This window comes from Danio rerio, chromosome 3 (assembly GCF_052040795.2).
Source record: "Danio rerio strain M-AB ecotype USA chromosome 3, GRCz13ab, whole genome shotgun sequence".
Lineage (NCBI taxonomy): Eukaryota > Metazoa > Chordata > Actinopteri > Cypriniformes > Danionidae > Danio > Danio rerio.
The window spans coordinates 19,524,529-19,547,866 of NC_141023.1; the positions used below are offsets into that span (position 1 = coordinate 19,524,529).

General features: G+C 35.6%; 1 protein-coding gene across 4 annotated transcripts; it reads right to left on the bottom strand.

Moving 5' to 3' along the window:
* Nucleotides 1-1,250: 1,250 nt before the first annotated feature.
* On the bottom strand, nucleotides 1,251-22,971 carry ubtf (upstream binding transcription factor). Of its 4 annotated transcripts, none has more exon segments than NM_001005395.2 (22): nucleotides 1,251-3,381; nucleotides 4,955-5,065; nucleotides 5,179-5,244; nucleotides 5,413-5,460; nucleotides 6,696-6,885; nucleotides 7,295-7,383; nucleotides 7,495-7,605; nucleotides 8,787-8,933; nucleotides 9,011-9,166; nucleotides 9,788-9,901; nucleotides 10,136-10,177; nucleotides 10,497-10,638; nucleotides 11,971-12,104; nucleotides 12,190-12,300; nucleotides 13,263-13,386; nucleotides 13,463-13,527; nucleotides 15,464-15,619; nucleotides 15,724-15,807; nucleotides 15,944-16,116; nucleotides 17,719-17,769; nucleotides 22,047-22,145; nucleotides 22,941-22,967. In NM_001005395.2, coding segments are annotated over 20 exon segments (2,208 nt in total). In that variant the 5' UTR covers nucleotides 17,756-17,769; nucleotides 22,047-22,145; nucleotides 22,941-22,967; the 3' UTR covers nucleotides 1,251-3,273.
* Between the last annotated feature and the right edge of the window lie 367 nt (nucleotides 22,972-23,338).

Sequence of the window (23,338 nt, forward strand, 5' to 3'; positions counted from 1 at the left end):
TTTCGCCTTGAATTCGTTCCCATGCACTCTGTTGTATAGCCTATAGGCACACGTGTAGTTCACAGATAAAAAGAGAAATCCAATAAAATAAAAAGAATGAATGAGGGAACGAAGAAAAGCTACAAATAAACAAAGAAGAGAAAACGGAATGAACAGATGAAACAAATCAACAAGACAAACAAAAAGGCACAGCAAAAACAAAGAAAAAGACAAATACAACAACACTAATCACAACAAATGATTGATGGAAAAAAATACAAAGGAAAATAAAAGCTAATAACATGATGAACAAGATCAACAAAAGAACATAAACAATAGAAGAAATGAATAATAGAACAATCAACAGACAATCTCAAACAACATACAAAACAATAAACAAAAAAACAGTTGGAAAATAATACCAAGACGACAGGCAGAATTAATGATATAAAGAACAAATAAACAACATGGACTAAACAAGGAAGCTAACGGCGAGCATGACGACCGAATATCTCAAATATGTGTATTTATATGTCAGTTAAATCAGTTAACGGTTGAAAATCTAAATTTTTAACGCAACTGATAAATGTTATTAAATAAATAAATAACCAAAAAAGGTAAAAACCCAAACAAGCACTATTGTTTTTTTTTTAACTCAACCGTTAAGTTAACCCTTTTAATGCCTGCTCTACCAAATGGTTGAACATTTCGTGAATGTTTTTAAAGTCATTTAAAGTATGACTGTTTGAAATAATGGTTACCACACAGCATTGTTGGTTTACAAAAAAAATCTTTAAAAAAAATTTTTTAAAAAAATCCTGTTGCACTACTAAACTTGATTTTGGTTTTATTGTAAAAAAAAAAAAGAAAAAATGAATTAAACGTGTTAAATGAGAATCTAAAATATTTTATGGCATACTTAAAAAAGATTATTATCCGAAAATGTGTTATTTTTTTATTGTTTTTCAGTAAATTTGTCTTGCACTTCATATTTTTCAGATTCATATTAATTCTGGTACTTTTACTATAAATCAACATATCAACCATTTGGTAAAGTTTGATATTTTAGAAGTTATGAGATGTGAAAAAATGCTTTGAGTGTGTTAATTAGTCACATAATGACTTAAGAAATGCAATCCAAATATTTTTTTCTTGATGGGGTAGCAAAAAGGGTTAAATAAATAACTCAACGTTTTTTTTTTAGTGTAGAACGAACAAGACCAAACGATCTAGAACAAATCGGTGAGTGAAAAAACAAAACCGAATCAGAAGAACTGTTTAAGAGAAGGTTTATTTGCTCAAATTGTAAATTGCAGGGATATAACATCTTTTGCTATAGAAAATGTCCAAATGTTTCAAATCTGCAGTACAAATTTAAGCTTTTTTTTCTTGCCATTTCTACAAATAAACAAACATGGGGAGGCGTAAAAACTAAAACTTACCAAATTAAAAACATGTCCCCCGATCGACAAACTAACTTGAGGCTACGGCAGTGTAGCCAACTGAAAATACAAACGCAATAATATTCACTCATTACAAAGGGAGAAAGAAAAAAAGAGAAATCTATATGTACAAATACCTTACAACAGCACTGAACCCAACCCAAATCTATTTGAAAGTCTCAAAATCCTATAAAATATCAACAAATCTTGAAAGTTCCACTGGGTTTCTTATCCCGGCCCTTCTTTCAAATCATCTAGAACCATCGGGTATTTTTATTTTCCCCCAATAATGCAGCATCACACATGATACAGGCCTCGGTCAAAGATTGCACGCCTGGTTCAGCAAATTGAGCATCTATTTTGATAGCAATCTTCCGTAAATAATAATTAGTTTGTATTCATATGCAAATCATTGAACGCAATCAGAGGAAAAAAATAAATTACAGTGGCCCAATGCGTAAAAAAAATACTGAGTAAAAGGTTTTAGCTCAGTGCAGGAAGCTGGGTTGTGGGTTTAACTTAGTTGCCATTTCCGGCCAGGGTGTTGGAACGAGAGAATATACCAGTCACCCTCAAAACTGTTCGTATATACATACACACACACACACACACACACACACACACACACACACACACACACACACACACACAACAAATAATGGTACCCCTCTCTTAAATAAAACTTCTCCGTTACATTCCTTGAGCTGGTGCATGAAAGATCTGTAAAGTGGTCGACATTATGGGCTAATGAGTGAAATGCAGGAGGCATACTGAATATGTAAATAATAAATGGGCAATAGTGAACTAGGGATTCCATCATAAGTGCACTGAATTGTGGGGTAACTCACATCCATCATATTTTAAAACATATCAAATCACGTTTTAGGTTTTTGGAGCACCAAATAAACAGTGGTTGGAAAGAGGAACGAAAGTCAGCTTCAAACGACAGATAACCATTTTTAACAAACAGGAGGGAATCAAGTTTGGTGCCCCAACAAACAAACAAACAAAAAAGCTAACGAACTTCTGATAAACTAGTCCTCAATATGTAACATCAGTCTGAATGAACAGAGAACTTCAACTCAAAATCCTCTGTGGCTTCACCACATCACAAAGAAACGGCTACGGGCAGCATTCCTATAAGAGGACAAACAAAAAAAGTAGTCCATTTTCACCTTTAACCCCCTCATCGGGTGCAGGTAAGGGCACAAACGCCTTGCGAACAAGCACCGAGACCAGCGGGGTCCATGCGGTGACATTCAAAAAAATGGCTTCATTGTTCCTGAAATACCACATTTGTTTTGAACCGACAAAGCAAGGAAAACAAAAACGCCAAAGCAAAAATGGGAGCGGAACGACGCAGCTGGCAAACACAGGAGAGGTACAGACAGAGGAAAAGAAAGCAGACATTCTTCAGAGTGCAAGTATTTGGTCCCCTGTACCTCCTGAACAACAACGAAAAGATAAAATCTGCAAAACCAAGAGACTCTTTGGCTCATTCACTGAAAAGACAACAGTGCCTGCTGCTTGCTGTTCTTCTAATTTTAAACGCAGGACGTCCTGATAACACGTCAAGCCAAAAAGCAGAGCACTACAGCCTTTTGATTCTTTCCCAATGATCTGGTGTCGGTTTAGACTATTAGTTCTAAAAACCTGCCAAGCAAATTGAATGCGGGAGAAAGGAATAAAAGCAGAAGTGCAGGGGTGAAAAGAAGAGAAGGTGTGCAGATGTGTGACAGCTCCCTCCTGTGGTGGGAGGAGCGCAGTGCGGGAGCAGGCTCAGACCCTCGGCTCATGGCTCAGTTCACAGCGTTTCTGGCAGTCTGTGGGCTCAGCCTGACTCGGCTCCGGCTCAGTCCGAGTCTGAAGCGGATGAATCGTCAGAGCTGGAAGAACTGCTGCTGCTTTCAGATTTGTTCTCCTTGTCGTCCACCTCTTCGTCCTCTACGTCTTCTTCATTCTGGAAGGGAATAATTTAGATGATTATGTTGATGGGCACATTCACACCAAAAACAAACAGATGTATTCATTTTAAATGTAAGAAAATGCACTTCAAACAAAAAAAAAAGTGTGCTCAGCCAAAATAACTAGGCCTGTCAGGATGTCTATTTTTGTTGTATGATATATTGCACCAAAAATATTGCGCTAAACAATATTATTGTCACTTTAAGACCATTTTATGCCACTCACTAAATAATGCCAGAATGACAATATAATATCTTCACCAGTGGTGAGCAATAACATGTTACTAGTAATGCATTACTGTAACAGCATTACTTTTGACAGTAACTACTACTGTAACAGGGGCGACGCTAGGGACGATTCTAAGGAACCATACATTTAGGGGGGCCCGAGAGACATTATCGGCAGCAGGACCCACTCCTAACCCAGCTTTAGTTTTGGCTTTTTTGTTTCCAAATTTATTATTTAGCTGCTTTATCACATTGTAATTTTTAAAAATGCTGCTGGTCTGACTTAAATGAATTAGTGTCTAAAATGACCTTTTGTTTAAATCGGTCTTGTGTTTTGGTTGTGAGAATGCAAATTAATTGGAACTGAAGCTGATCAACAGTGTATTTTCCATGCACCACTGAAGTCACATTATCATGACATTAATGGAAGCATTAAAAATGTTCTTTGGAAAAGCAACTCAAAAATTACTTCTAACAGTAATGCATTACTTTTTGGCGTAAGTAATCGATAAAGAAATTGAGTTACTTTTTGAACGAAGTAAATAGTAACTGTAACTAGTTACAATTTTTCAGTAACTAGCACAACACTGATCTTCACAATGTGTAGCTGACGCTGATTGGTCAGCTTGTATTTTTGTTTACTGATTTGTATTTCAGTATTTAAATGTTTATTGGTATACGTTTATGTTACTAATTTCTTTGTTTCCGGTTAGCTTCAGTGGGAGGTCACATGATTTTCTTTGATTGATTTAACCTGCGAGAGTTTGTATGGTCACTCAGCATAGTGAGATCTCAATGCAAGCACCTGTTAAATGCTCCTGTTTACTCTACAGCTGGTTATCAGGCCAACACCGTAAACTAAACATAGTTTTATATTTTATTTGTTTATTTTGAGGTCCTTTTGATTGTGTTTGTGTGAAACATTTGGTTTGTTTATTTGTTTATCTTTTAGTTTTCACGGTGTTCAATAAATAAAACGTATGATGGACATCAGTATTTGGAAGCGTGGACTGTTTTAATAACCGGCGGGTAGTTACACAATGTAAGTGTGCTGTTCCAAAGAACACATTATATTTTATTCTTGAGAACATTTAATTGAATTACAGTCATTTTAACTATTTAATAATTAGGCATTGGAATGTGAAAACGCATATCCTAAGTAAATTATATTAAATGTTAACAAAAAAAAGTGCTAGGTAAAAAGTAACAGAGGCTACGATATCCAGTACCAGATCTATTTTTAGTTGTGAGACACCCACATGAAAATATCCTAAAGTAATTTATAGTAAAAATGAAAGTCTGAGCCGACATAAGCGAGGAAAGCTAAGCTATGAATCTTACATCTTCATCGTCGTCATCATCGTCATCATCACTGTCATCAGAGGATGATCCGTCAGAGTCCTTATCATCATCCTCATCGTCATCGTCCTCATCTTCATCCTCTTCATCGTCCTTTTGACAAGAACAAAATGAAATAATACATAAAACCATACCAACAATAAAAATGTGATTTAATGAAATGTTGAAATAAAGAGTGATTTAATAGCCCGTGTGATCAAACTCACCGATCTTTTAGCCTTAGGTTTGACTTTAGCATTGGTGCCACCTGGTTTTGCTGTACTCCTCCGTTTCTAAAGAAAAGCAGGGGAAATAAAAATCAATCAATAGGCAGAAATAGTCACATTTAAATTAAGAGTATTGCCTTTAATAGTTAATAAAAATGTAAATAATAATAATAAAGACTCTTAAGTGGTAGATGATTCAAGTCTGATTCGAGAAGGAATATGTTTCTCACTCACCAGAGAATTGTATTCTTTATACGCAGCTCGCTCTTGTGATGATATACTCTGTGGGGGAGAAATTCATTTTATTATTCTTCAGTTCAACACATTTAAACAGTCAATTTTAGAAATTAATCCTCAAATGGTTAAATATATGCTAAACGGTGAGAGCTTTGAATTTTATTGCCACATCAGCTTCTCTGGCTATTTATTTAATTGCAAAACCAGATCAAATTTACAATATTTTATAAATATCACTTAAAACATAAACAGCAATAAATAATACACAAGAGAAACATCTAAAAAGGTTTAAGATTTCATTTTTAAGAAAAATGAAAATCTCCTAAATAATTTTGGCGAGAAAAAAAGCAAAATAGGAACAATGGAAGTCAATATCTGACCCTAATCCTAACCCAAACCTAAACAAGTTTGCAACAAGTGATGGATGAGCAAAAGACAGAATTTTATCTTTGGGTGAAAAGTCTTTAGTAAAGGCAACACAGTGGCTTAGTAACAAGCACTGTTGCCTAACAGCAAGGAGGTTGCTGGTTCAAGTCCTGGTATGGAGGTTGCATGTTTTCTACATGCTGGCATAAGTTTCCACTACAGTCCAAATACATGTGGTATAAGTGAATTGGATGAATTGGCAGTAGCGCATGAGTTTTGAATGTAAGTGTTTGGGTATTGGCTGGAAGAGCATCTGCTGCGTAAAACATATGCCAGTGTGTTCAAGTTCAGAGTTTTAGGTTAGAAATATTCCAGTTCTTTGCTAAGGTTTACGATTGTGTTTTACTCCCTGACCCAATGATAGCAATTTTTGGCTGGTCAGATTTTCTGGAGACTCTGAACTGAAATGTACTGTTACCTGTCCAGTATGGCATGATCATAGCTTTAAAAAAAAAGCTATCCTTTGTTTCTGGATGAAAAATGTTAGGCCTCTTTTTTCTGACTGGCATCCTGGACTCAACTCCACTTCACATTTGGAAAGAATTAGATTGACCTCTTCTGGGAAAATTTGATAAAATGTGGGATCCATAAACAAAGACTAATAGTGTTGTTTAATTTCTAAAGATTTGTAAGTTTTTCCCTCTCTCTCTTTATATGCATTGCTGTGTCTTTTTATAGGTCATATGTTTTATATATGTTTTTCTGTGTCTGCAAAAAATTTAATTAAAAAAAAAACATGCCAGAATAATTGCTGGTTCCTTCCGCTGTGGTGACCCCTGATAAATAAGAGACTAAGCCAAAGGAAAAAAAAAATATGAAATCTTTAGTAAATAATAGTAAAGATATGAAGTTACCGTGAGCCACTGCTCAAGCTCCACTTTGTAAAGCCTCTGTTTCTCCTCTGCAATGCGTTTGTAGCGGTCCTTGTCTTTCTGAGGGAGTCTCTGCCAGCGGCCTCCGATTTCACCCATGCGCTCTTTCATGGGCAGATGGTTGAGTTCGCCATTCGACAGCATCTCCTGAGAGAACTTTTGATAACCATTCCTGTAGAAGCGTGAAGAGAGAATTATTAAGAAGACTGGTACATCTTTATGTTTCCTACTATGGAAGTCAATGGTTACAGATCTGCAGCTTTCTTCAGTTCAACAGAAGGTGAACTATGCCATATTAGCTTCAATTACAAAATAAAACTAATATATTAAATACACTACAAACCAGTAACTTACTGATTAATATATGTATTAATATATTTAAATATTCTAAACATTGTTAGTGGTAGAACTGTATGGTAGAACTGTATACTTAACTGTACAAATGATTTAAGTAGAACCAGTGAGATAGATGAAGCATGTCAATTAAGCTTCCTCATACACTAGTAGTTCTTCATTTAGGAGGTCTAAATGTGAGAATTGTAAATAATCAGTTCTTGCACACACACACTGAATAAACTTACGAGGGTGGTTTCTTAGGTTCGCCGTCAAATTTCATCTTTTTCCCAGGGGTTATCACTGGGGCAGGGGATCGCATTTCACTCAGCTCTCTCTGTTCAAGATAGAAGAATAAAAAAAGGGGGGTGAATACTTTCACACATTACATTTCTATGAAAAAATGTAGGCAGCAGACACTAATTTCTTGGAATTTTTCAGAACTCACTTCATATCTCTTCTGGTCCTCAGCAGCTTTCTTGATCCACACGATCTTCTCCTTCTTCTCCATGGTGTTCCAGGTGGCCTCCATGGTTTTCTGAGCTTTCGCCCGATCATTCTGTGAAAGAAAAGAGGGAGATTAATATATTATATACTAGTATATAATCAGGGCTTCAGCAGGTTTTATGAGGGTCATTTTAAGACTTTTTAAAAATCCTTTTTAGACCAACTAAAGTACATTACAGGAAAAAAGAAGGGAAAACACAACACCAATATGTTGCAAACTACATATAACAAAGAGCACATGAAGAGTTTTGTTTGTAGAAATATTTTAAAGGGAACATACAAATACATTATTTAACTTAAAATTAAATTAATTATATATAAAGTATGTAAAGGCTTGGACACTCCTGATTCATCCACTTGAGTAATTTAAATTATCTTTTACTTTCTGTTGTGACTCATTGCATATCTATATACCACTACAGCATGATTATACACACAGCACATTCCACAGACTTAAAAAAAATAAATAAGGAAATCTGCAATTTTAAGAAACATCTCTGAATGATGTCCTGAATGAAGCTGTAATGCAGCTCAATTTTGAGCATGTTGAACACTGAAGGTGCCAGTAATGAAGACAATGAGCCTCAGTGCAGAAATTATGCTAGCGCTTTGCTTTATTATGAAGCACAAGGAAAATGAAATTCTCATAAAAACTAATGCTATAGTTAAACGAACTTAAGACTTGTTACTATGATTTAAAATTAAACTTAATTTACTAAAAAGTAATTTAAGACTTTAAAAATGTGTAACCAAAGATGAGAATTAAATGAAGATTATACAGGCAGGTATACAGTGCTCAGCATAAACGAGTACACCCCATTTTGAAAATGAATGTTTTTCTCCATTTCTCACTGAATATAGGCAATGTATTTTGGTGCATTTAAACTAAACATATATTTATTAAAATAATATTTTAACAAACCAAACATATTTAGCAATTTAAAGATAATACAATTGAATTCAAGCAAAACATTGCAAAATAAATGACAAACTACAAAATTTTATCCATTTTTTTTTGTAAAACATATACATTTGGGTGTTCTAGTTTTTGGACCGTTCTCCTAAGTTATTTCATTAGATAAGCTCCAGATTTGGATTCAGTACTGACTAATCTAATGTATATGCACAAATATAATTTTTTCATTTTGTCAGTTTCACATGACAACTCTAGTAAGAAAGTGCAATCTTTTTAACAAAACACTGTTTTAGTGAATTTCATTTATAACTGCATACCTTAAACCGGGCCAGATAGTCTCCGATGACGCTCTGTTGCCAGATTTCCTGAGCTGTTTTGGGCGTTTCTGGTAGCTTCCCTTTCTCCTCTCTGCTCTGTTTTTCAGCCTCTGCCTTCAGGGCCATCTCCAGGGTTTTATATTTCTCCTATTAGAAAGATTAGAAAACAATTAAGTAAACTAATACAGCGATGTTATGAGGACAATGCCAGATGGTAACGTTACCTTCTTCTTGTCAGTAAGCTCATTCCACATGCGGGCCAGCAGTCTGGTGAGCTCCATGTCAGAAAGCTCAGGTTTTTCCTGCTTAAGTTTTGGACGCTTCTCCTCAGAGAATATGAACATTGCAGAAATGGGCGGCTTGGGCTTTTCTGCGCTAGGCTGTTAGGATAACAGGAAAAAAAAAGGCCATTACAGAAATTAAGTTTATCTTACTGTAAGCTAAGGTTGCACAGTTTACCGGTACTTCGGTAGCACATCGATACTATGGCTCCAAAATACTGGTGGCACCCCTTTAGTTTGTAAACGGTAGTATTATCATTAACGGTTCTACAATATGTTGCATGTGGAAAAAAAATCAAACATTAAACTAAACTTACAAACTAAAATGCTCAAACATTTGTGCAAGCAAATAATCAATAGACCACTTTATTTTACTTTCATTTTACCTGTTTGCATACGGGTCATAGTTTGCTGCGGTCATGATGGATCATATGGCGTGATCAATTATTATAGTCATAGTATATTCAAAAAAAGCAGTGAAAGGCTGCTACAAATAATCTATTTTCAATAATAAGGGAATTGAATTTAAGTATTCTGACATATAAAATAGTATTTCGGACAATTTGCTTTATTTCATAGATTTGAGTTATGAATTAACACAGTATTGCGATACTACTTGGTATCGTCATACTTCAGCTGGTATGGTATCGTGGCCTGAATTGATAATATCGTGACAACCATACTGTAAGCTAATTCAAGATGATTGACAGGTGCTCTGACCTTTGCTTTAGAGCTTTTCTTTTTTGAAGCCGGGCTGCTGATTCCGCCGGCCTTTTTGAAGCTGCCCATCTTCTGTTCTGACAGTATTCTCTGCTGTTCCTCCTCTGAGATACTCTGCCACGCACAGACAGCATGTTTAAAATGCAAACCAAGCAGCAAAATTGTACAAACAACACACCAACAGAAGCGAGCATCTATTATACTCATTAAGGCAAGGCAAGTTTATTTATATAGAACATTTCATACACAAAGCTAATTCAGAGTGCTTTACATAAACAGGAATAAAAGAGAGAAGTATAAGAAAATAAAAACAAAGAATAAAAATGATTATGATTAAGGTATACTTACTAACAAGTAGCGGTTCATCTCAACTTCATATTCTTTCTTTTTCTGTGTAGAGCAAATTTAAAGCAAGAAATTACTTTTTATGCACCAACGTAGGTTTGTTTAGAGATGTCCAAATCCAGTCCTGGACGGCCAGAGTCCTGCATAGTTAAGCTGCAACACACCTGCCTGGAAGTTTCTAGTATACCTAAAAAGAGCTTGTTTTGCTAGTTTAGGCGTGTCCAATCGGGGTTGGAACTAAATTTTGCAGGACACCGGCCCTCCAAGACTGCATTTGGGCACCTCTGGTTTAGATTATCAACTGGTGACAAACATATGGAAGTGTGCCAAATAAAAGCACTGTTTGAATGAGTGCATTACAGACCTGTTCACATCGCTTTTGGTATGCGTCTTTCTCGGCCTGTTTGAGGAGTTTCCAGCGCTGGCTGCACATGACCATACGCTCCGTACTGGGAACGTCCTTCATACTGGACATCAGCTCAGCACAGAACAAAGAATAACCGTTTCTAAAAAAAAAAAAAAAAAAAAAAAAAAAAAAAAAAAGATGAGAGATTTGACTTTATACACACTGTACAAAAACTAAAACTTCAAAAAAAACAATTCTGGTCATTTGAAAGATAAGAAATATTGGTCACACTTTATTTTGATGGTCCATTTGTTGAATTTAAGTTACATTGCATCTACATGTTAACTAATTCTCATTAGATTATTAGTAGACTGTGAGGTTGGGGTTAGTGTAAGTTGACAAGTACTTACAAAGTTCCTTATAGTGAGTTAAATGTCTGTTGAAGGAGCAATATCAGCAGATATTAAACAGACAGTCTACTAATACTCAAATAGGCCATCAAAAAAAATGTTACCGACATATCAGAATAAAACAGGATTCAAAGTAAACCATGTAACCAAATCAAAAGCATTTCAATTACTAAAATAAAAATGAGGGCTAATAAAAATACAAAAAAAAAAAATCAAAGAAAATGTTTTGAAATACATAATTTTATTAATATTAAACACAATAACACTACAAAGGCAACAGAAAAAAACAAGTTACATTTGTATTATTGCCCTTTTTCACTATGAAATAAAAAACGTGCTTCTAGCATCTGATTTTTGCTCTTGCAAATAGAGTTTCCATCTCATAATTCTCATCATAATTCATCGACTTTATTGTCTCAGAACTGCTAGTTTATAGGCTCTCACTTTATTTAAATAATAGACTCAAAACTGTGAGTCACAAGCCTGCAATTTAGAAGGTAGGCATTTGATCTGTGTGAAAGTTACAATAATTAAATTTCTATTAAAACCGGGTTGCAGGTTTCACCAAATCAAATTTAAGACTTTAAGATTTTTTAAGCCCATGAAGAATGAAATTTCAGACTGCTATAGGGCTAATGCCAAGGATTTTTTAATGGCCCAGCAGAAAATAATATCTAATTAGTCATTTCTTAGCCACATATTTTAAATAATGTGTCAAAACAAGCCATAGTTGTTTACATACTTTTTTTAATCAACATAACTTAAAAAAAATAGTTTTGCTAAAGTTTCATTGAGATATGTTGTTAGTGATTGGATGTGTGTTGGACTAATTGGCTTTACATAAACAAAGGAAAATTAAGACCCTTTAAAATGATTTAAGACTGCAACCCCAAATTTCAGTAAATGTAAGACTTTTTAAGGCCTAAAAATGTTGTGTTTGAAATTTAAAGACATTTTAAGGACTTTCAGACCCTGCAATACTCTGTAAAAAAAAATAAAATAAACATTCAACTCATTTTACCTCAAAATAAAAAGAAACAAACAACAGACTATGTTTTGCATAAAGAAAAAACTGAACTTACGAAGGTGGTTTGTCTGGCCTCCCATCAAACTTGTCCTTGAGCTGACGTTCTGCTTTGGTCAGACTGGATTTGACGATGTCTCCCTGTGTCATGTTCATCTCTGGATGCTGCTGGATAAACTCACGCATCTTTTCCTACACACAAACAGAAACGATTGCACATTATAAAGGAGCCTGCTAGTGATGAATAATATCCAGTGTAAAATGGTAAAATCTTTACCTCATATAGTTTATGTTGCTCCAGAGACTTTGCGATCCATTTGATCCTCTTCTTATCTGAAAGCTGTGGCCACTGCTTGCCAAGATTATCCTTGATGTCTTTGGTGGTCGCCTGGAGAGGTAAAAAAAAGCCACAATGTTATGTTATTCAGGTGTATAAACTAATAAACCAGCAAAGCAAGTAACCCATGTATAAAAGGAGCCATTAATAAAATAATTTCTTTCAAAATGCTGGCAAAATGCGATAACTTCTAAATCCAACTCAGAGTATTTACTTTTTATTAGTCGCCATGTTAAATGAGGCATTACAATTTGCAAAATATGTGTTAAACTTACTATCTACATTGCTTTCATGATATTATGTGTCATTTGATTTTTACCACCTAAACTCCACAAGCTCAGAACACATTTTTTAATTCTTTGGGTCAAGAAAGTGTCTAAGTTTGCTTTATATTTCCTCCTCTCATACTGTAAAGTTTTTGCTCTGTTTTGATGTGCTTTAATCTGAAGTAAAGAAATCTTTCAGTGAATGAAAGTTGAAATTAAATGAACAGAAATCAGGCCAATGTGTTTAAATGCTGGGTAAAATCAGCATAAGAGCTAAAAATATAACTGAGACATTAGGTTTGTGTTTAGGCCATTTGTGAGCTCCACTCCACTCTCTTGAAAATACACTCCCCAAGTGTTAAACCATTTATTTTTACCCTTTTGGATCCATTCAGCCAATATCCTGGTCTGGCGAGAGCAGTTTTAGCTTAGCTTGGCATATGAAATTGAATCTGATTAGACCATTTGCATCTCGCTCTAAAAAAAGGATACTTTTCCTATTTAAAGCTACTCTTTCTCTAGTCATATTGTGTAAGAAGACTGACAGGAAATGAAAAGTTGCTATTTTCTAGGTCACTATGGATAGGAACTATACACTCTTTCTGTCATAATAATTAAGGAACTTTGCTGTTGCACCATGGCAGCAATCATATTACGCAGCACTGTTACCTAGTGACCTAGCTGGGAACTCATTCACATGATGTAATATCATTGTTTTCATGCATGTACACGCTGTGTAGAGCTTACATCAGGGTGTGCTTTAAGAAAAGCCTTCTTCTCATGGCTGTACCACAGTTGTTGGGGTGTCTTGGCCTTCTCTGGAACGTTGGACTTCTTGTTAACGTTCTCCAAAAGGTCAGGATGTTCCTGCCTAATGACACACAAACATTTTCCTTGAGAAAAGTGCTGATTTAGAAATGTAAATGTCAGGGGAAAGCATCACTTACTTGAACTTCATCATGCTCAGCATAAAAGTCTCCTTTTCTCTGAGAAAATCTTTCACGTATTTCTCCTGTTGACAAAAAGGTCAGTCAGAACAGACGGGGTTAGTCTAAACAATGCACGCTTTGTTGACTGATCTAGAAAGTACCACTCGAAACAACAGGCTATCTAGACCAAACACAAAATATTTGGACAGCAGCAACAGATTTGAAATCCACTGAACACTAGATGCAAATTATACCTGTTAATGTCTCTAAACTTCATTTCCAGAGCTACTCACTTTACAAGCATTTACCCTAGAGTCCTGCATGCAAGCTGGTACCTGTCAGGTGATCCGCTAATATTTGATGTAACAGGTGGAATAAAGAGAGGGGGTTGGTGTCGGGTCGTGGGCCCTTAATAATGTCTTGGGGGGGCCACCAAAATGTGTGGGCCCTTAGAATCGTCCTAACTTCTTGATAATGCTAATTTATTACATATGGGCTATTTTATATACACATCTAAAATGCTTTGGCATTCAAGTTTGCTTTGAACTTGAAAGAGAGAAGGAACCAGATTATAAACGTCAGTGGGTGCACATGGCTTCTGAATAGCATAAAAGTATTTCTTTTATTATTTTAATCTGTTAAAAATCAGTTTTTTTTTTACATTAAACCACTAAAAAGAAAGAGTGTCATAATAAACAATTATTATTAAAAATTAAATAATGTACTGTTTGTCGCATATAGGGAACTATTTATGTGATGTGGGTAAATGGTGTGTTTCAATCCACTCACCACAAGTTTTTCAAATATGTGGAAAGCACTGCAAATCTCCTGTATTGAGGTTCTTATATGATTTTACTGACAAACTTCTTAGAAACTTTTTAGATTAACTTTATCACTAGAGCTGCTCACTTTGCAAGCATTTAGCCATTTTATGTGATAAAAAAAATTAACAGAAATAATAACTAAAATATTATATCATAAAATTAGGATTTAATTGTTGGAGAATAATTATGCAATTTATTTAACAAGAATAAAACAACTGGAAAAAAAATTGAATTGTTGCATTCTTAATTGTTGCTAAATCGTAATTCCTAAATATCATTGCCTACATTTACATGATATCAGTAATCAAATTATTTGCCTTAATATGTAACAATAATATGATTAAGGTGTTTACATGAGTTGCTTTTTGAATGTTCTTTTCATGATTCCATTTTACATGTTATGGCACATAGTTCGATTAACGTCAGTACGTCATTACACCATCCATATCTCCTCCGGAGTTTCTTGTAGTTTCAGGTATTTGATTTTTAATTTGTCGACTTTAGCTGTAGCTTGGCAGTCACTCTCATTCAGGAGCATTTCATTAATCCCCCGAGACAAACTGAGGTATTGAGATGAGAGTACGAAGTAAGGACTGGCGTTTTAATAGAATTTGATACCGCATGCTGTATGGGGGGGCTCTGCATTTTGCCGTCCTTTTCTGACTCAGGAGGTGCAGAAAATTGTGTTAAACAACCATGTATGTATAAACTATGCTGTCGAAAAATGCAGTGAATGTAGTTCAATCAAGGTGTTTACATGTTTGTGCTGCACTTCAACAATGCAACTAAAATCAGCATATTCCACATGTCTTAATCCATTTCTGTTTACCTCGATTATGACTTTAGTTGGATCAAGGTAATCAAAAAAGGCTGTTTACATGGTAGATTCTTAATCAGAGCATTGTCCTAATCTTATTAAAATCAGAGTATTGGTGTCCATGTACACATACTCAGAGTTCCTTAAATTATTGAATAGGTTTAGTTGAATTGAATAAATTGGATGTACTTTTTGAATATTAAAATGCATTCTTTCATTAAAATAAAGAAAAACTAAAAAGGAAAAAGAGATTTTCCTACAATTTCCTCATATTTTCAATTTGTTTGTTTTAAAAGTCCATGTCAGATCTCCTTTCTTGAAATTCTTTAATGATTGTCCAAACTTTGGCCATGTTTCCTTTAATCTCATTGAACTCACTTTTTTACGGTCTGGGAGCTCCTTGTATTTTTTGGACAGGATTTTTGTGAGATCCAGGTTGCTCATCTCTGGATGTAGCTTAGCATACTTGGCACGCTTCTCCATGAAGAAACGAAAATATGGTGTCAATGGCTTTTTGGGGAAGTCTGGGTGTTTCTGCAGAGAAAACAAATAAACAAAGTTAACCAACAGTTGCCACAAAGGACAAGCTCTGTAAATCTTAACCCACTGTTTCTGTACTGAGCCATAAGCCAATCTACCTTCAGCTTCTTTCCCTTGTATGGATTTTTAATGTAGTCCTGTGCGTCCACGATCAGCTCGGTGAGGGTGCGGAACTTGCGTATCTATATAAAGAACAGGAATTTTATGTGACAATTGCATGATCTAAAAATAAACTCTAAATTTAATGCCTTTTGATCACTAAAACATTTAGGATAATCAAAGTCCTGGATAAAACCCACTGGTCACTGATTAACGTACCTCACGGGAAACTTCTTGCCATTTCTGTTTGCACACTTCTGCAGAGTAAGCATCAAAAGCCACTTTCTCCCAATCCAAATGGGACTCGGATGTCTTGTATTTGGCCAGATCTTTTTCTGGCAGATTCACTTTCATGGCATCCAACAACTTCAACACATCATCCTGCACCCAAACTGTAACAATAAAACATAATATGATGATTTCTAAATACTAGCACACTCCTCATCGGACAATCTAAGAAAAAAAAAGCAATTTATAGATTTCATACTAACAATCAATACACATTTACTTGTATTGTGAGAGTAAACATGGTTTATGCTGAGCAGAGTCATTTTCAGGACAGTTTCTTTTCAAATTGTTCATTCAAGGTATTGGTCTCGGATGAAAAGTGTATATATTTTTAGATGTTAGTTTCAGTCTGTTAGTTATAAGAATATTTATAAGCTATTGTGCTCCAAAAACAGCAACAAAATTTGCGTGTAAAGCTTGCAAGTTGGCACTTCCACCTAAATCAATCAACAATTTTCACATGAGAATTGCACATTTTCTCATCAAATCTTGACCAATCAAATGTTCTCTGGCATCTGACATGTCCCACCCCCTTTAAGACTATTTTCATTTGACGTATTTGAGCTCAAAAACTTTCACTGGCAGAGCTATGATAAAACAAAACACTAGTGGCTATTATTTTTAAACAGGTGATGTCCCACCCTCTCATCATTTTTAGTTGAGATTACGTCAAACATCAAATTAAAAAATGGACACTTTTTAAAAATTATTTAAATGATTAAAAATAATTTTTATTAAAAATTATTAAAAACGGGTCACGGGACCTTCAAAACATTTTTAAAAAATTATATTTAGTTTATATTTTAAATACTAGATTAGATTCAACTTTATCGTCACAGAGTACAGGGTAACAAAATTAAATCTAACTAGATTAGACCAGACTATTAAACACAGTTACCATCATTTAGAGAAAACAGCAGACACTAAAATCCTATGAAGTGCAACAATATCATGTATATAAAAACTATTGTCTGTCAAATTCTGAATAATCTTCATATGATGACATATTAAAATGACATATTAAATTATTTGTCATTTAAAATATTTTACTTTGTAATTAACTAGGTTTTGTCTGTAGCAAGTTTTTTTAAAAGTATGTAAGTACAGATCAGAATAAGACATTTTTGTCATCTGTTAAACTTAAAGGCAATTATTTTCACATTTGTTTTTAGAAAAGTTCATATTTAAAGGAATAGTTTGCTCAAAAAATTTAATTCTGTCATCATTTACTTACCCACTGACTTGTTAAAACAATTTATAAGCTACATGCCGGAAACCTGTAGCCATTGACTTGCATAGTGTTTGGTTTTCATGCTATGGAGATTCACTTTTTTCAACATTGTTTAAAATATCTTCACCAGAAAAAAACTCAAACAGGTTAGGAACAGGTCAAGGGTGGAGAAATTATGACGTCGTTTTCATTTTTGAATGAACTATCCCTTTACAGCAGATACTTTACTTGCACACAATTGGCCATGTATACAAAAACACTCTGGTAAATCTAACTTGACATGGACACCAAAACAGTTTTGTCTTTGATCAGATTGAAAGTTTCTAATCAGATTAATCAGAACCATAGATAATTAAAGATGCATTCAGAAATAAAAACCATGACTTTAAAGACTTTAAAATCATATTTATTGCCATTAATAAAATATAACATATAATAATAATATGCGGAAACCACTAAATGACAAGTTTCTTACCAGTGGCTTTAGCAGAGGAGTCCATTTCTCCATTCATTGTCCGGAAACACTCTTGAGAAAAACAAACAGATTGCATTATGACTAAAACATTTGAGATGCAAAAAAGATAAAAACCCACACTTCACATTCTGTTTCACGTTATTTCAATGCAATTTGTTACCATCAAATTATTAAGTAAACAAAAATATTTTATATTCCTGTGGTAAATATATGTATTTTAACCAAATCTGAAGTGTATAAAAGTGGTTTGTTTGTTTGACTTTAACCATGCCAGCTTCTATGGCTATTTTCATGGTGGGAAAATCAATGTTGTAGTTATATTCTATAAGGTCTTTACATTGTAAATGTTTTTACAATGAGAGTGACAAACATCTGTGACAGAAAAAGTGAAGCCACATAGTTATCACTTTTTTTCGTGAAATTAATAAAGAAACAAGAACACTTCAATTGTTGGGCCTGACTTTCTATTTAACCCACTCTAAACAAGTGTATGGGTGTTATGTTTGTCTGTTTTTAAACCATCAAAGCTTCTATGGCTATTTTCATGGCGTGAAAATGCATGCAGCAGTTAAAAATAAAACTTCTATATTTGGTTATCTGTAAGGCTGTTTTTGCTTTAACAGCCTTTAAAATCTTTTCAAATGAATTACAAAAAAAATCCTCATATATATTTTTGTTGAATTCCCTAAATCAGGAATTGCTGCCTAAAGAGAAGAATTAAAATCCAGCCCCACACATAATGTTGATGTTCATTACACCAGCCCATTTATGTTCATTGTAGAGAATCAGTCTTGAGAAAAAAATAATAATAATCATGACTAAAAAATCTGAGACAAAATTGAAGTTTTCACTTTTTTTTCAATGCTGTTTTTCAAGTGTTTGTTTGTGTTCAACACCATTTAAGGTTCAATAGCTATTTTAAAAGTGAGAACATGTGCATTATGGTCAAATGTTGCATGTTTGATGGTCACTACACCACCCCTAAGTGTTTACACTCATTGTAGGGAATCACTCGAGGAAAAAACTAAAACTAATGAATTGTGACAAACATCTGAGAAAAAAAGTAAAGCCCACATAGTTATCACTTTTTTTTCATGAAATTAATAAAGAAACAAGAACACTTCAATTGTTGGGCCTGACTTTCTATTTAACCCACTCTAAACAAGTGTATGGGTGTTATGTTTGTCTGTTTTTAAACCATCAAAGCTTCTATGGCTATTTTCATGGTGTGAAAATGCATGCAGCAGTTAAAAATAAAACTTTTATATTTGGTTATCTGTAAGGCTGTATTTGCTTTGACAGCTTTTAAAATCTTTTCAAAAGAATATTTTTTAAAAATCCTCATATATAGTCGAATTCCAAGAATCAGGAATTGCTGCCTAAAGAGAGGAATTAAAATCCAGCCCGACACATAATGGTTGATGTTCATTACACCAGCCCTAAGAGTTTACACTCATTGTAGGGAATCACTCGAGTAAAAAAAACTAAAACTAATGAATTGTGACAAACATCTGAGAAAAAAAGTAAAGCCCACATAGTTATCACTTTTTTCGTGAAATTAATAAAGGAACAAGAACACTTCAATTGTTGGTCCTGACTTTCCATTTAACCCAATCTAAACAAGTGTATGGGTGTTTTGTTTGTCTGTTTTTAAACCACTCAAAGCTTCTATGGCTATTTTCATGGCATGAAAATGCATGCAGCATTTAAAAATAAAACTTTTATATTTGATTATCTGTAAGGTTGTATTTGCTTTAACAGCCTTTGAAATCTTTTCAAACGAATTACAAAAAAAATCCTCATATATATTTTTGTTGAATTCCCTAAATCAGGAATTGCTGCCTAAAGAGAAGAATTAAAATCCAGCCCCACACATAATGTTGATGTTCATTACACCAGCCCATTTATGTTCATTGTAGAGAATCAGTCTTGAGAAAAAAATAATAATAATCATGACTAAAAAATCTGAGACAAAATTTAAGTTTTCACTTTTTTTTCAATGCTGTTTTTCAAGTGTTTGTTTGTGTTCAACACCATTTAAGGTTCAATAGCTATTTTAAAAGTGAGAACATGTGCATTATGGTCAAATGTTGCATGTTTGATGGTCACTACACCACCCCTAAGTGTTTACACTCATTGTAGGGAATCACTCGAGGAAAAAACTAAAACTAATGAATTGTGACAAACATCTGAGAAAAAAAGTAAAGCCCACATAGTTATCACTTTTTTTCGTGAAATTAATAAAGAAACAAGAACACTTCAATTGTTGGGCCTGACTTTCTATTTAACCCACTCTAAACAAGTGTATGGGTGTTATGTTTGTCTGTTTTTAAACCATCAAAGCTTCTATGGCTATTTTCATGGTGTGAAAATGCATGCAGCAGTTAAAAATAAAACTTTTATATTTGGTTATCTGTAAGGCTGTATTTGCTTTAACGGCGTTTAAAATCTTTTCAAAAGAATATTTAAAAAAAATCCTCATATATAGTCGAATCCCAAGAATCAGGAATTGCTGCCTAAAGAGAGGAATTAAAATCCAGCCCGACACATAATGGTTGATGTTCATTACACCACCCCTAAGTGTTTACACTCATTCTAGGGAATCACTCGAGTAAAAAAACTAAAACTAATGAATTGTGACAAACATCTGAGACAAAAAAAGTGAAGCCCACATAGTTATCACTTTTTTTCGTGAAATTAATAAAGAAACAAGAACACTTCAACTGTTGGTCCTGACTTTCTATTTAACCTAAACAAGTATATGGGTGTTTTGTTTGTCTGTTTTTAAACCATCAAAGCTTCTATGGCTTTTTTCATGGCGTGAAAATGCATGCAGCAGTTAAAAATAAAACTTTTATATTTGGTTATCTCTATCTCTCTAAGGCTGTATTTGCTTTAACGGCGTTTAAAATCTTTTCAAACGAATATTTTTAAAAAATCCTCATTTATAGTCGAATTCCCCGAATCAGGAATTGCTGCCTAAAGAGAGGAATTAAAATCCAGCCCGACACATAATGGTTGATGTTCATTACACCGCCCCTAAGCGTTTACGCTCCATCGTGAGACAGAGCCCATTGCTTGTGACGGTTTCAAATCTCAAATAACTCTGCAGTCGACACCAGCAAGAGCAGCCAATCCGTCTAATCTTCCATTTTGTCTACTGAACTAAGACTTAAAACGGCATCTCCAGCGCTCGACTCGCGTTTTTTGGCACGAGCCTTTCGTTGCGGAGCCTCAAAAATGGAGTATATTTTCGGCGGACGAGTGGATACTGGGAGGTACTACAGGACAGGAGGAGGAAGGAGCGTTTCGGGCGATAGGCAGGCAGCTGCCTCTACACGGACCAGCTGACCACGGATCGGGATCTGCTTTCGGTGTTCGTCGAGAGGGGGAAACACAGCTAGGGATGGATCATCATCATGAGTGACTGATTCAGCATGCAGCACCAGCGTCTGCCTCCACACGGGACAGGGCGCGGGGCTTCGCTTCCGCCGCGGACGCGCTCTGGGTCAGCCTCATTGCGACAGTATTAAAAACGCTCGACTGTTTTGGAGGGCTCGTCCTAATCTGATGCGGTTTAGCAAATGTGTGCACTGACTGAATTAGTCACAAAATGGCACGAGGCTTTTTCCAGGGCGAGGCGTCGCAGCTGCGCTGAATGTGTGTAATGGCGGCGCGTGAGCCAGCTCAGTCCAGCTTTAAAATAGACCCTGACTGAAGGGCATTTCTTACCATACTGAAATGCTCCCCAGGCAGCCGGGTGGCATTGCTTTGTGACCCTGTTCAAGCAGAATTGAGTTTTACAATCACAAAAATGTCCAGAAAAGCTGGTTGATTTAATAAGATTTTTAAAGAACAAAAGCTTTGGTAACGGAGCTCCAGGTTCAAGGAAAATACGTCAAAGTTAGTCTTTAAGTATTTATAAGGGTTCATTTAAAATTCATGTTTCATACATTTAATTCGGTTTCGGATATTACAAACACGTTTCTAAATCATACAATTAATGCTGTTTAATGTTTAAAACAGTTTAGCTTATTTATCCAAGTGAAAACCTTAATAAATGGATTCATCATGTCCACAAACGATAGCTTTCAATCAATTATCTTTTAATAAAGTTAAAATGTTACACTATTAAACCGACCTACGACTTGACCTACACCGGAGCTAGCTGGCTAGAATTAGCATTGAATCCCCCTCCAGCCAGTCTCTCTGGTGAGAGCTGAACCAGCTCCCGTTAAAGAAATCATCCAGAAATTATGTTTAATTAAACCCAAAAAGCCATTGTTATTTAGTTAATGCTAAAAATTATTTCCAAAGTGTCCTCTTACCGTAAAGAAATCTGGTTTTTACCCCGACTTTTCGAGTGTCGAGGATAGCGGGGTGAAAGCACGGTGTGTGCAGCCGTATGGTAGCAGTCTCTTCAAAGGCTTGAAAAACAGAAATGAAAGAAATAAACTGTTAATGTAAATCAATACTCGGCGATTAAAGCACAATTAAAACAAACGAAATCATCTCGGCGAGAAGCGACTCAATCCCGTGTGCAAACGTGTAATTTTGTTCGTGGTCACAATGGAAAAACGCAACAGCCGAGAGAGAGGACGCTTGACTGGCGTGACGACTGTTCTAGAGCCGCCATACTATCCTCCATGCACGCTGCAAGCCCAAATCAACCCCAACGACAAAAAAACGACCACAAATCACCCATAACTTACCCGGTTCGCTCCTCAAGCACAGATAACCGAGGAAAACGATCAAATATGATCGCGAGCTATGATTTCACGGTAAGCACAAGCGAAAACAAGCCCACACGGTGAGACAACCAAGCTCCCTGATGGCGAACCAGAGGCGGCTGGTTCTTCCCTCCACGAGCCTCATGGAGTCCTGACTCGGAAATGAAGACGACCGCGCGGATTACTTCCAAACACGACAAAGATGCACGTTTTGCGCGTTAAAACGAGGTTAACGGCTTGTGGAGTTAAACTCGAAAATTAACGGTTCTGGTATTTAAAGCGGAGGATGTTTTTCCCCGAGTCACAGGACGGGAAATTCGGGTAAGGCGACCTCGGAATGTACCGTGCCTTGCACCGAGTCAACGCGAATTTAAACAAAAACCCCATCAGTGAGCTAAAGTTTAAATGTTTATATTTGCTTTTGATGTTGTTTTTCTTCTCAATGTTTGTTTACCCAACGGTTGGTAGGATGAGGCGCTGGTTAGACCTTACCTGTCGCTGCTTGTGTGTGGAACTGGTGCTGGAACAAGGGGAGGGTTGAATGTTAGCCAGCACTGCGCCGCCGGTCCAGGGCACGGGCGCTCCAGTCCCCGCAGAGCTGAGAGACTTCCCCCCGCCTCCATCTCTCTCGCTCTCCTTCCAGTCAACGCGCAGCTCTCTCGATCCGCTCATTTCTCTTTCCAAAGAGACATCCGCATTTTCAATCTCTCCCCTGCTCGCCGCTCTCATCACGGACGGCTCGCCCGTTTCGCCTCCATTCGGCATTATAAACACGGAGCTACCGAGGCGCCATCAAACCCAGTGGTGCGCGCGTGTTGCACTTCGGACTTGTTTTGAACACATTTTTCTCTTGATTGATCATGCATATTTCAATAAACTTTATTAAATAT

What these genes read in the sequence shown, in the direction of transcription:
- ubtf (XM_087242293.1), bottom strand. Translation starts at nt 17,755, where the DNA reads ATGAATGGAGAAATGGACTCCTCTGCTAAAGCCACTG. An exon ending in GAACCTAAGAAACCACCCTC is followed by an intron (nt 6,886 to 7,294) that starts GTAAGTTTATTC and finishes ACGCTTCTACAG; the next exon opens with GAATGGTTATCAAAAGTTCT. An exon ending in AGCTTGAGCAGTGGCTCACG is followed by an intron (nt 5,461 to 6,695) that starts GTAACTTCATAT and finishes TCTCCCCCACAG; the next exon opens with AGTATATCATCACAAGAGCG.